General features: G+C 38.3%; 1 protein-coding gene across 2 annotated transcripts in view; it reads left to right on the top strand.

The window, feature by feature from the left end:
- Positions 1-12,718, top strand: part of EVC (EvC ciliary complex subunit 1) — a 49,547-nt gene that overhangs the window by 19,943 nt on the left and 16,886 nt on the right. For both annotated transcript variants that reach the window (XM_040065646.1, XM_040065645.2), the window contains exons 10-12: positions 235-383; positions 3,165-3,263; positions 10,817-11,029. In XM_040065646.1, the coding sequence (XP_039921580.1) occupies positions 235-383; positions 3,165-3,263; positions 10,817-11,029 (461 nt within the window). The remainder of the gene's footprint in view (positions 1-234; positions 384-3,164; positions 3,264-10,816; positions 11,030-12,718) is intronic.

Raw genomic sequence — 12,718 nt, 5'->3', positions numbered from 1 at the left:
CACACTGCCTTTGCATAAACAGCAGCACCAGTGAAAGGGAGGGTGCAGGATGGTAGCAGTCCAAAAACCAAAAAGGCCATCAGGGTAAGAAGCAAATTTGAAATCCTGCATGGTGATTACTTGTCTATTTCACTCACTAACAGATTTCTGTGAGCTTATGTTGTGTGACAGTAGCAGATGCTGCTTTCTCCCTGTGGAGTTGCGGTGCCTAATTGTTTGTGGTTTATGTTCCAGAATGCATGCAACAAAGTAAAGAGCTGATCTTGAAACGGCTGGAGTGCCGTGCGAAGAAAAAGCAAGAGTTCAAATGCAGACAGGAAGCTGAACAAGAGAGTCTCCTTAGCAAAACTTTTCATCCTGAAGATGTTCATAATTTTCTCAAGGTGAACAAATAAAAGCTTATTTTCCCTATTCTATTAGTTTTTAAAAGGCCAAATGTATTTCAGATTTCTCCCAGTTCCATAAATTTGGGAATTTCGTGTCCTCATGAGAATCATGTGCAGTAGCACAGGTGGACAGGGTCAGAGCCTGTGTTGCCATGGCTTTTCCTGCAGTGTTGGTGTTGTTGCATTGGAACAGAATGCCAATGGAGTTAATGCAAAATTGCATATTTTGTAGAAAACATCTTTTAGTTAGATATCATGTGTTTGCTTCAAGACAGGAAATAATCTGGAGGAAAGTATCCAGCCTGCATTGTGGAAGAAAACAGTCTGCACTGATCTAATTGCTTTTCTATGAATGGGCTTACTGAGGCTCAAAAGACTTACCAAATTTCAGAGAAGTAGAGGGAAAATTAATTATGATCTCTGGCAGGATGCCTTAGAGAAGCTTTGCATTTGATAATTTAATATGGTATACAATGGCCAGTATAATGTTTTCATTGTCATATTTTCTATAGAGATCTGTTATTATTGTTCCAAATGAATATACAAAATCAGAGTTCTTAGCTGTGAGTGCTGAGAGCTGCAAAATTCGAGTAACTGTTGAAAACTGCAAACCCAAGTTATTAAGAATTTAAAAAAAAAAAAAATCAATCCTCAATTTTCATGAAAAGAAATAATTTAAGGTGAAAGTGGTTCCATCCAGCAGCATTAAACTCTTGATGAAATCTAATAACTTAGATAAAATTATTGTATGAGAAGACCCAGATTCCAGCTGCAGCAAACTATCAAGATTTATTGATCTTAACGCTCCAATTTTGCACTGCAGGGCCATATTCTTTAATTATATTGTATGAATTGGGTAATACAGTTACTGTTTCTGTATGCACACCTGCCTGGCAACACCTCACTTCAAAACAAGTAGAGCACTTTTTACATTTTTGGCTTTTCATAACTTGAGATAAATAATTCTGTCACATATTTTTGTAGCTGGTGTGCACTTGTGAATGTATTTTCCTTTTACACATCATTGGACACTCTTGGACATATCCCAGATTCATTGAACAAAGCTTAAAAATTTTGCATTAAGACCCCTTCCCTCCAAAGGTAGAGTCACACAGCTTTGTGCAAGAGATGTTCTATTCTTATGAGCAGATTATTAGTCTAGAGTTTAACTAAGCCTTCTTAACAGCTTTCTGACAGGCTGAGCAGGGAGGGGCAACTTGCACTTCACACTGTAGGAAAGAAGACATCTGAGTCTTAGGATTATGAAATGCCCGTGTACAAATTATGAAAGTCAGAAATGTAAATCTTTCTGCTGCACAGTGGGAGAGTCTTTCATCCCAGAACAGATGGGGTCGTAAGTGCAGAAACTCTTCGAAGAATAAGAAAAATTTGTACCTGCAGCTCCCATGGTTTGACTTAAATAGTCCAGTAATTATTTTGTGACAACAATCTGCTTGGCACTGAGGAGCTATTTTAAGTTCATTTCATAATTTCACAGCCAGCCCAACAGTAGAGAAATTTATTCCAAAGCCTCACCCTGAGCCCAGAACTGTACCCATCAAAAACACTTTTCTCTGCCTTTCCTCCTTCACCTCATCAAGGGACTCACACCACCATGGTAGCAGCCTTGCCAGTAACTGACCTTTCTGATGAATTTTAAGTGGTTGCCAATTATGATTTTGCAATAGACTTCTTTCATATCGGATTGTTCTGAACACAAATAGGGTGGTAACAACTGAGTTGCTGCAGATCCAATTTTTTTATAAGACAGAATAGGATGTATAGTAAAGGTTAGAGTTCCTGTATCATTCTTTCTCCTTCATCTCTGTTTCTGTTGGAAAAGGAACATTTTAATTTTGTCCTTTACTGGCAGAGAATACAGGAATGATCAATGAAGAACACAAACCATAAAGTGTCAGTTACAGTAATCCAGTCTGGCTCTGCCTACCAATGGCGGACATACAAGTTATAGCAGTTAACCTGTCAAATTCGGTCATAAAATATGACTCCATGAGATTTGTGAACTTTCAAGTCTACCTCTACAAGAATGATAAAGAGTTTATGGGCATTTTGGTCCTCTTTAGAAGAGCTCTATTGACATACCTAATGAAGAAAGCCATATTTACCATGGGAGTGAAAGGGAGCACTTGGCAGATTAAATCAAAGTATGGAATATTTATGTGTAATGCTACTCATTAGTCTGTGGATTGAGATAGTCTTTGTCTGTGAAATATAGTCTTCCATGAGCCTGCCAACACGTCCACAGTCACAGTCTTCACTTGAAGAAGAAAATTACATCCCTCTTAAAACTGTGGCCAAGGACCAAGTCAGAACCACGTCATAGATCAGCCTTTTAGGAGCCACCGTGGGACATGGTGACCAGCCCCAGTGCAAAAGCCCTGTACAGTGTGCTACTGCTGTAACTCAGGTGTCTCATGATGATGTCAGATGGCTGTTCTGCACCTCTTAGTAATGGCTGTGATGTAGTGATATTCATACACTGGAAAGTAGGCTTCAAATCAGATCATTTCACATATTTTGTAGTAGTATGTACATATTATTTAATCCCATATTGCTAAGGAATTTTATGCTCAAGACTGGATAAGCTCAAATTAAGATGGTAAGGCATGTTTCATTTCCCTCTGAGTCAAGGATCCAGGTAAACAATTACTGTTGTAATGATACATGGTAAGAGCATCGAGGAGGAAGAGGGAAGGATCACAAGAAACTATTAAGATCTTTTCAGCTATTTAAATATACCTACTGTGTTTCTTTTAGGCTTACCATGAGCTGATAAAGAAACACTGGCAAGCACAGTGGGATCTGGAGGAGGAGGATGACTGTGAAAGCACAGAGGCTGTCGCCGATCTCTACAAGGTGCCACTTCTAGTGATAAATGTCATTTCCTAAATTAATTTTGAAGATTTCCTAACCCCACTGCAGTGTCAGGCCTTGGGGAAGATTGGGAATTGTAGGAAAGATCAGCTCCAGGAACTGCAGCTCCAGAAAGCTAGGCTGACAAAGCAGAAGATGGAGGCAGGACAGTCTTCCATATTAGCTTGCCTTTTCCATTATCTTCCCAAAACACTGTTTCCTAACCTCATATTAGTCAGAAAATGCCTACATGGTCTGCCAAATCACGCTGCCCAGGTGGCTGACAAGGTTGTAGTAGTGTTGAGAGCATACATGTCTGTCATTACTACTAGGAGGGAGATTTCATTTATGTGGCAAAATTATCTCTTCTGCACCATTGCTGGATGATGCTATGCTAAGTGAACTTCACTACGTCTCTAAATTCAGTCTTTTCATTCATTTCTCACTGAGAAATTTTTTTTTTTTTTTTTTTTGCTTTAGTTAGTTCCCTGAAATAGGTTCAGATCTTTGTTGTAAGTAATATTCTACACTGCTTTTTGTTATTGATTTGGAAAATTCTAGGTGCTTCATGCTTTTGCATCATCTTTAATTATTTTCTGTCTATGCAGAAAAAATATGATAACATGATCTATCTGGTGAAGCTCAAAACCATAGTCAGTAGTGACCTTTAATTAGGCTGGAACTAATAAGTTTCAACTCAACAGGATCCTTGTCATGATTAATTATGACCAGATCAGGATGTTGAAGAAACGTAAGGATAATATACCCGTACAATCTTAATTAGCTGAAGTCCACATGCACTTTTTCAAATGCATTTGATAAAAAGAAAAAGCCACTCTATTTAGAACAGATAGTTTTGCCATGGTTTTATGTAATAGTGGAAGCAACAGGCCATTTGAGAAAAATTACTGCTTTGGAGAAGGGAAGAGTTTGCTTGGAAGGATATAACAGTGAATCAGAGTAGATTAAACGTACAATGCTATGTAATGTAAGAAAAGTCAACATGGCTGCTTATATTACTGTGCTCTGTTCATTATCCATAGTTACTAACTCTCCATCTCCTTCCTCAATTCATTCCTGGAGACTAAACAATTTTTTTTTTTTTAATCCGACACAATTCCACCTCATTTGTGAAAATATATTGCTTTTCTTTATTGTGTACTCTGCTTTAGTAACACTAAGACCAGACTGAAAATCCTATTTCTTTCAGTACTAAGCTAAGTTTTCTTTCCCACTAAACATTGGTTTGGGTGAATTAAGTTTTTCTAGAATTGCCAGGTTGCCAGGAGAGCTGCACAAACTTGGACTCTGCCAGTCCACCCAGCTCTAGGCCATTATATTCCATATTACAGCTGCTCTCCTGTGGCTGTACCCAAACACTGCCAGACATGAAAAACTGCACGTACTGTGATCCAGCTGGCATCTGTTAAATAAAGGTCCACAAATCTTAATTTCCACTTTTTTTTTTTCTGTAATAAAACATTTTTGCCTTGATATTTAATATAATGAATAACTGCACTTTCTCCTGTTAACCCCAAATACAGATCCTATGAACTACTTTAGGAGAGGAGGCTGCTTTTGAATATACCTTGTAAGCTAGAAATAAGAGGTAATACAAATGAACATAGCCCCCTGAAGGTAAATGGGGCTGTTCTGACTTCTACAGCTGAGGACAGTGCAGTGGTTACACGTGTTCCATAACCAAGGGCATAAAAGCAAAAGTAGACTTGCTGTTAAAGGAAGGAGGTGCATCTCACACACAACGCCTTTGCTTCTCTCTCTGCTCCATCACTCATCAGAGCAGAAGTGCAGTGTGTACAGGCACAAGTCTTTCCCTGGGCAGCAGGACTTTGCCTCTTCAAATTGTCGCTCCAGGTTTCTCATAGGAAGGAGCTGCTGCTACTAGTGGGGAAGGCAAGGTAGCAGTGGGAAGATGACAGGGATTTGAGATCCTCCACACTGCAGTTGTGTGACTGTAGCTCAAGTAGACTTAAACAAGCAGGCATTAACAAGCTGGGTACAAGCCTCACATGGCAGCAGTCAGCTCTGTGCTACAAGACCTATGTCCCCAGTGGCTATGGACCCTAGTCCGTTGTAGAACCAGCTAGTTTGGGCACTTCTGTAAACACTGGAGAGCTTGGTGTCGCCTCTCCAGATCTGCACTCCCTGAAGCTGAACTGTTCAGTCATTTGCTTTGCAATTGAAGAAGCCAAAACATGATCTCAATGAAAAAGGTGATGTTAAAATATAAGGAAGAGTGACTGAACAGGGAATCAGTGAGTATTCTGGGGACAGAAGAAAAGGTGTCACTAACCTGTAAGTGCCATTCACTTGTGGAAGATCCTTAGCTTGTTCTCACAGTGTTCTTCTATATCCGTATCAAATTTCTATGCCTTTTCCATTTTTTCAGTTTTCACTTTTTAAACAAATCAAAATAGATTTATATAACCCTCTACCACTAGGGAAGTTTGTACTGCTACAGTAAATGGAAAAATTATCCAAATTGTTGAATAAGTATGCAAAAATTCAATTATCTGGAAGCTGTGTTTGCATAGAACAATTGAGTAGGTTCGTTTTGTGTACACATGAATAAATCAATTAAAATGATTTAACCAAGGTCAATGGAATCTGTTGATGCCTGAAGTGAATGAATGAGTTATATTTGGAGGATAGTATAGAACTTATCAGCCACACTAGTGGATTAAAATAGCGTGCTGTAGGTGAATAGTCTGCGTCTAGACATGGGCTCCATAACTTTTGAAATGTGTGTTGAAGAATGGGGGTGAATGATTTTGATTATCACAGTATATCATAACTGAAGGAAAAATTGTGCAATGCTAATTGAATGGATCAGCCTAATATTTTCATGAACAGAGTCTGCAGAGTTATCCTGTATACAAGGGATTTTATGCTGTTTTTACCATAATTTTCCATTACATGGCAGCAATAACATATCACCCAGTCCACTCCCTGCCCCAGTATATCCAGTTCTGTTTCTCTTGAACAGATTAATGGTTATCTCAAGTCTGTCTCAAGTTTAACATATCAAAGAGTCTCCAACCTTTAATATTCTACCAGTTTTTGTTGTTGTTATTATGTGAACTACTTGTATTTCAGAAGGGAAAGGAGAACTGAAGAGGTTGGGGGATAACAGTTCATTATTAAGAAAACAGACATGCAGATTGCACAAAGGAAATCAGTTAACAGCTAGGAATTACATAGTACATGGTAAGATAGGCCTTTTCCCCCTGCCTTTCTTTCAGAAACATAAAACCACAATTTATTGTCCTTTATAATTCCCCTTTGCTGATAGCAGTTCACCAGAATGTTATTCCATTTAGCTTGACGTGGGAATGAAATGCACAAGAATTTAGACTAAAAGCTATTAAGTCTTGAGTGTTATCAATGGGCAAGGCAGTAGACATTTTATGGATGGGTAGACATAAATGTGAGTTTGAGGAAAAGTATTTGATTTTTTCCTTTGTTAATAAAAAGGGAAAAAATATTTTTGACAAAAAGTACAGATTCTCAGGAACTTATTCATTACCTTCCCTCTGTAATTTTGTTAACATGAGATATGGTTAGGGATGCTGGACTGCATTTTTGGGTACCAAGATCTGGCATCTTTTTAAGGGGAATCACTCAGTTTGTCTCAGGTGGAAATCCCTATCAAGAGACCTCCACCTCAAAGGCTCACTTTTGAAATTTTTGCCCTGTGACTTACCCCAAAAATACCGCATCATCTGATAGATTGAATCTGTGAACTCATACCATGGGAGTCCATTCTAACTCTGGGTTTGGGCACTATTGGATTTGTTTTGGTCGCTTCAGTCGAAGCTGATACAAGATGTCTGATGGGGTAGCCTTCATTCTAAAGTTTTCCTCTGCCTTACTGGATAAGAAAATGTATTTTACCACTATACAGATTCACAACTGGCTAGTAGTTAGATCTCATGAAGGACAAAACCTTATCCACAAAGGCATATTTCTAAAAAAGGAGTACCAAAAGAGAAGATTGAAACTGCCTCCTGAATAAATCAGAAGCCAGTGAGGGGGCAAGACTGAAATTTCAATAAACCTCCATTTTAAATGTGTGGAAATCAAGCAGTGAGACTTTTTTATTAACTTGTGCTAAGGATTACTTCAATGTCACTGTACTTTATTAACGTTAGGATGCTTAAACGCAGGTAGGATTTTCATTTTCCAATTGACTTTCCAGAATTCTTCACATGGAAGGGATAAATACATGCAATCAGCTTTTCCCCATTTCAAGTGAGTTTATCTTCTGAGTGTATGTGAAATATCTTCTATTGGCCAGTGGTGTATGTGTTCAGTGTCCCAGAATTTTTGATGTGTTTATGGGATGTATGATCTGAGTATTGAATCTCTATCCTCTGTAAGATACCATATGGGTTGGGAGATGAATCTCTTACCTCCTAACCAAGCGTCCTAACCACTGAGCTTCTGGAGGCACATGCAACAGTGTTCTACAGCTTTGATCAGATACTTCAATTCCTTTAATAAAATGTTCTATCACAAGTTAACAAATAGCTGTGCAGTTGCCTCCTTGAGATAATATATACTTTTCAGTGGCTGGCATGTAAAATAAACTACAACCGGCCTTTCTAAATGTTTTCCTGCTTCACAATTTCACTATTCACTCATCTATATGTAGGAACCTTTTAATAATTTAGGTTTAAGGGGGAGAATTAATATTTGCTCTTTGAGTGAAGTCTGATAAACTCTGTATTTCCCCTGTTTTTTCACAAAATTATATATTTACTGCCTTGTTTAATATTCAGATGCACTCAGCATTTTAATCTAAGCCCATTTTATTTCCATTTATATACCCCGTGGTATTTCTTTATGCTTGATGTATTTCTCTGGGGATTTTTTGAAAAGCTTTGAGATTGACTGCCAGGTACTACAAACAGGTTCATTCGATACTGCAATCAGCTGTTCTATTAATGGAATCAATCTGAATAAATTTCATGAAGTCAAAACTCTGAAAACAAGAGATGGCATATCAGGAAGCTTGTAAAAAATATTTGTAGAGGCTCTAGTCCAAAAATAAGATCCTGGAAGCAGTAGTGACTTTCCTTTTCTTTACTGTGGAAAATAACTTCTATAGTATGTAGCGTGCCAATCCTGCTCACAGACAGGCTTTATTTGCAGTTTGAAATCAAGTGCATTCCTTAGTGTACAAATAGTTTTGGACTATTTTGTTAACTTGACTCACTGGGTAGAATTCAATCACATCTCCAATCTTTCCTAAATGTAGATTTAGTATTTTCCCTCCCAAATTTTCGAAGGCCATTCTGCCATATTTTTTCAAGTGCTGCATTAAACAGCACAGCCTCTGTGTTGTTCCTGTGCTATGGCCTCTGGGTACAGCATGCTCTCCTCTTGGGTGTGCCGTGCAAGGACTGCATGGCTCTGATGTCCATGTGATCAGCACATTAATGAGATGATACAGATAAGGAATTTTGTGGGAACAGGAACTAATCACATTTTTCTTCAGTAACTGTCCCCACTGTGGTAGTGCCAAAGGTAAGCATACAGTATAATTTGAAGGTGCAGGGGGTACAGGCAGAACAAAATGGCATTGAGAACAGGGAACAAAATACCGTATTTTTGTTCTGTGCAAAATATTTCATAGCAAATAATAAGACAGAGCTGTGAATATGCCAGGGAAATGCTATCAGTTCCACAGCAAAATGTGTTCAAAAGGGATTTAGCTGCCATTGTTTAAGAATAGAATTCCTTAACACCCTGCCTGAGATCTTTTGATCTACTGTAGTAGAAGTACCACAGACTCCTCTAGGCTCCTGAACACTTCAGACCCAATAGAAATTCTTGTATCTTTGAACACCCAGTAAAGGCAGGAGAATTAACGTGTCCTGAAAGGCTGGTAAAGCTCAGAAGAGAGAGATGGTTTACAGAGATAGAGCCATTATTCGTTAAATGTTGTGTGCAATGTGTAGATTAGAAATGCAGTGTCTTCGAGTTTATGTTAAATCTGAGAACTTGGAGTCTTGGATTTTAGAACAACAGCAGAAGAGAGAGTTCAGGCAAACCATTTGGCATTGTTTTTGCCAAGCTAAGCCAGGCCCACATGTACACAGATGATTAGGATGGTGTAAATCCTGCCTCTTGTAACAGGAACTCGTAACTATAATAATTAAGGAGTAAGGGCAGTAATCCTTCAGCACAGGATGCACCTGTGTAGCAAATGTTCCCTTAATGATACTGTCATGTCTAGATTGTGAGCAATCACTAGAAATGGGAAAAGTATTATCAGAAGTTAGATATTATGTTGGGTCTTTGACTACTAATTCTCATACTTATGCCCAGTACTTATTTTCAAAGCCATAGTCCAATTTGCAAGAATTCAGAATACTTTGAGATTAAAGAAAGACAGTGGGAGCTGGATTCAGAAAATCCTGCCTTCTTTAAACTGGTAAGAGAGTGGAAAGAGCTGAGACAGCTCATCTCAAAGGTGTAGTGAACGTATTTTGTAGTGTTGTGACTCAATTTTATCCATAAGAAGAGGTTACTGGAGAGAGCTGTTAAGCTATTTATTGTTTGTGAAACAGCTAATTAATATGGTGATTAGCATCCTAGAGGGATCATAGGAGGAAAATAATGATTTAGTACTCAGTGCACAGCATGTATATTTTTCAATAAATGAGAAATATTAAAATATTTTTGAGAAATCAATCCGTTCAAAGGATATTCATAAATGTTGAACAGATAAAGGTGCTGTAGAAACATTACATGAACCTCAAGTGTATCATTATGGGGGCACAGAACTATATTTCACATTTAACCTAAGTTCTGGTGTTTATTTCTGACTTCTTGTCCTTGCACTTTAACACTTTCTTTTGGTTTTTGTGGAGTTTTTTAATTATTATTTTTTAGTATTTTGTATTTTATAATTCAATATCTAGCAATTGGAATAGCAGTGTATGCCCCCCTCCAAAAAAAAAAAAAAAAATCCACTAGAACTTTTGTTGTCTATGAGCTGCAGACAAGTATATTTGACATCTAGATAAATATCCCTATGTTTCTATTGGGAGGTTCTAGATATTGATCATCTAAGAAATTGTAATTAAACCTGCATTTAAAAGAATGTAGTGTCTAGAAGAACCTGACTTGTTCTTTTAACAGGAATCCTTAGAAGAGTTTTAAGAATATTATCAATATTTTAAAGTAAAGAAAGTGTTGTGTTTTATCTCAGTGAGATTTATCAATTATTTTTGAATTCTCAGTGACCAGGGTTCCAACAAGAAAGTAATACATGTGTTTTGAAGAAGGTTAACAGTGGGTGCAATGAAAGCAAGCCCAGCTAGGCAGTAAAGCTTTTTAGACTCATAGGATCATGCAGAGCTCACACAAAAATAGCTCATCATCCTGCAGGAATACTGCAGTGTCCATGTGACTTTCCAGTGTGGTTTTTGTTCCCTCACTGGCATCAGTCATGGAACTTGCATGGAAACAGCTCCAAAGGGCTGGGGGTTCACTTTGTCACCTGTTTCTCTCTGTCCCTCTGTTAGGAGCTGTACTCTAAGGCTTCCCATGCTTTAGCAGAGTTGGTGACAGAGCTATTTCTTCAGACCCTGCCTGTGGTGACCAGCCTCTCTGTAAGAGAATGTGAGCTTCTGAAAGAGGAATGGCAGGAGAATTGGATCCCTCAGCTGGAGAAATGGGAGAACCATCGCCAGAGACGCTGGAAGCTTTTCCAGGAGCAGCTATTGCAAGAAAAAGAAGTAAGATCCATGTTATGTTTTGAGATCTCAGTGTCTGAAAAATGGGATACAGAAAAAAATTATCAAGATACTTACCTGTGGGGAGTGTTTAGTGTATAAATACACTGGTCCAGACACAGCTCTAGGCTGAGGAGGAGAAGTTTTACCTGCAACATGTAGTGAATATGTATGCTGTCCATGTAGGTTTGCATAGAGGAGTCAGAGAGTAATTACTGAACATCAGTCCACAGTGTTTGACAGCTTTGTCAGCACATACCCAGTTTCTGGCAAGGCTGCTCTCTGATGTCCTCAACTCTTGGCATCTACAGAAGCAGTTCAAAAAAACCTTCACCGGGTCTGTTTGGAGGGGGTATGTATAAATACAGTTTACAGGCAAGGAAGCCTTGCAATGATAAATATTTCTTACTAATTTTTATGCATTATACTATAATAACTGGAAAGGTATGATACGTGCTTTTATAAATTTCCTCTACTCTGCAAAGGGGAAAAAACCACACACAGCTTTCCTGCTCTATGTGTGCCCACCATAGGGGCATTGACACCCGAGGAGGAAACAAGAGTAAAGGCTGAGACAGGTGTCTTTGGCAACAGAGTGGGACTCAATGGGACTTCAGTTTATTCATGCAGTACTGTGTCTCTGTTAACACTGCTTCTAATACACCTTAGACAAAGAAAGCCCTTCTCTATTCAAAGGTGTGTCCTTTCCTAAATGTTAAGTGTGTGCTGTAATGTATAGAGTGATTGGAACTTCTTAAATAAAAGGTTGGCAAATTTCTTTAACACTAGCAGAATCATATTTTCCCTTGTCCTCATTCTCCAAAGTGCACAGACAATCCAGTATAATGTTAATGAGAGACTGAGCAAGTCCCTGATTATTGTAAGCTGTGTTAAGGTGTTCAACTTTTTCACCCACTTGTATTTAGGATTTTTCTGTAAAACACTGTGATTCAGGAAACTGTGAGCTTCCTATTAAATCTGGTAGAGTTGTTTGCTAACAAGTGGGTTTAGAACACACTTGGAAATACAAAAGTAAAATTTTAATTGAAAATTCTGAGACATTTCATTTTTTTCTTCTATATTTTCCTTAATCTGGAATTATGCAGCATGTACATCCCTGAGCTTTTATGTGTCCTTTATTATGACTGACCTGTTTTGAAAAATAATTCTGTTTTTCTCTTTTGGTGTCATGGGGCTATCTAGCAAACTTGACTAAATTGTGCTTGGGACCAGCCACTGATGACAGTGGGTCTGATCACATTCTTCGTTGTATTTGTATTTTCCAGGACTGTTGGCTGGCATTTAGTGTTTGATTTTGGCATATCTGTACCTTCAGTGATTAACGAAATGTCTGACTTAATTTTTTTTTAATTATTATTATTATTTGGACTCTTTTTATCTAGGATTGGATTGAATACCTGACTTACCAAGTTTAAACCTTGCTGTTCATTTTCACATTCATCAAGGGTGCCCAAATTGCCTGTCCTTGTATGTGCATGGCCTGGAGCATGTCTAGTAGCACACAGAGCCCAAAGCCATGTGGTGGTATTCACTGTCCTAAAAAACCACAGAGGAGCAGGAGGTTCTGGTGTGCAACTATGAATAATGTCATGTCAGAGTGCACATTAGGGCACCTCTGCTGTGGCCTTTCCTCTGTGTCATTGAACCTTAGCCGTTGTTCAGGGCTGGAGA

Source organism: Hirundo rustica, chromosome 5 (genome assembly GCF_015227805.2).
Source record: "Hirundo rustica isolate bHirRus1 chromosome 5, bHirRus1.pri.v3, whole genome shotgun sequence".
In the NCBI taxonomy this organism is placed as follows: domain Eukaryota; kingdom Metazoa; phylum Chordata; class Aves; order Passeriformes; family Hirundinidae; genus Hirundo; species Hirundo rustica.
Note: the sequence above shows the minus strand (reverse complement) of the source record. Positions and strands in the feature narration are given on the sequence as shown.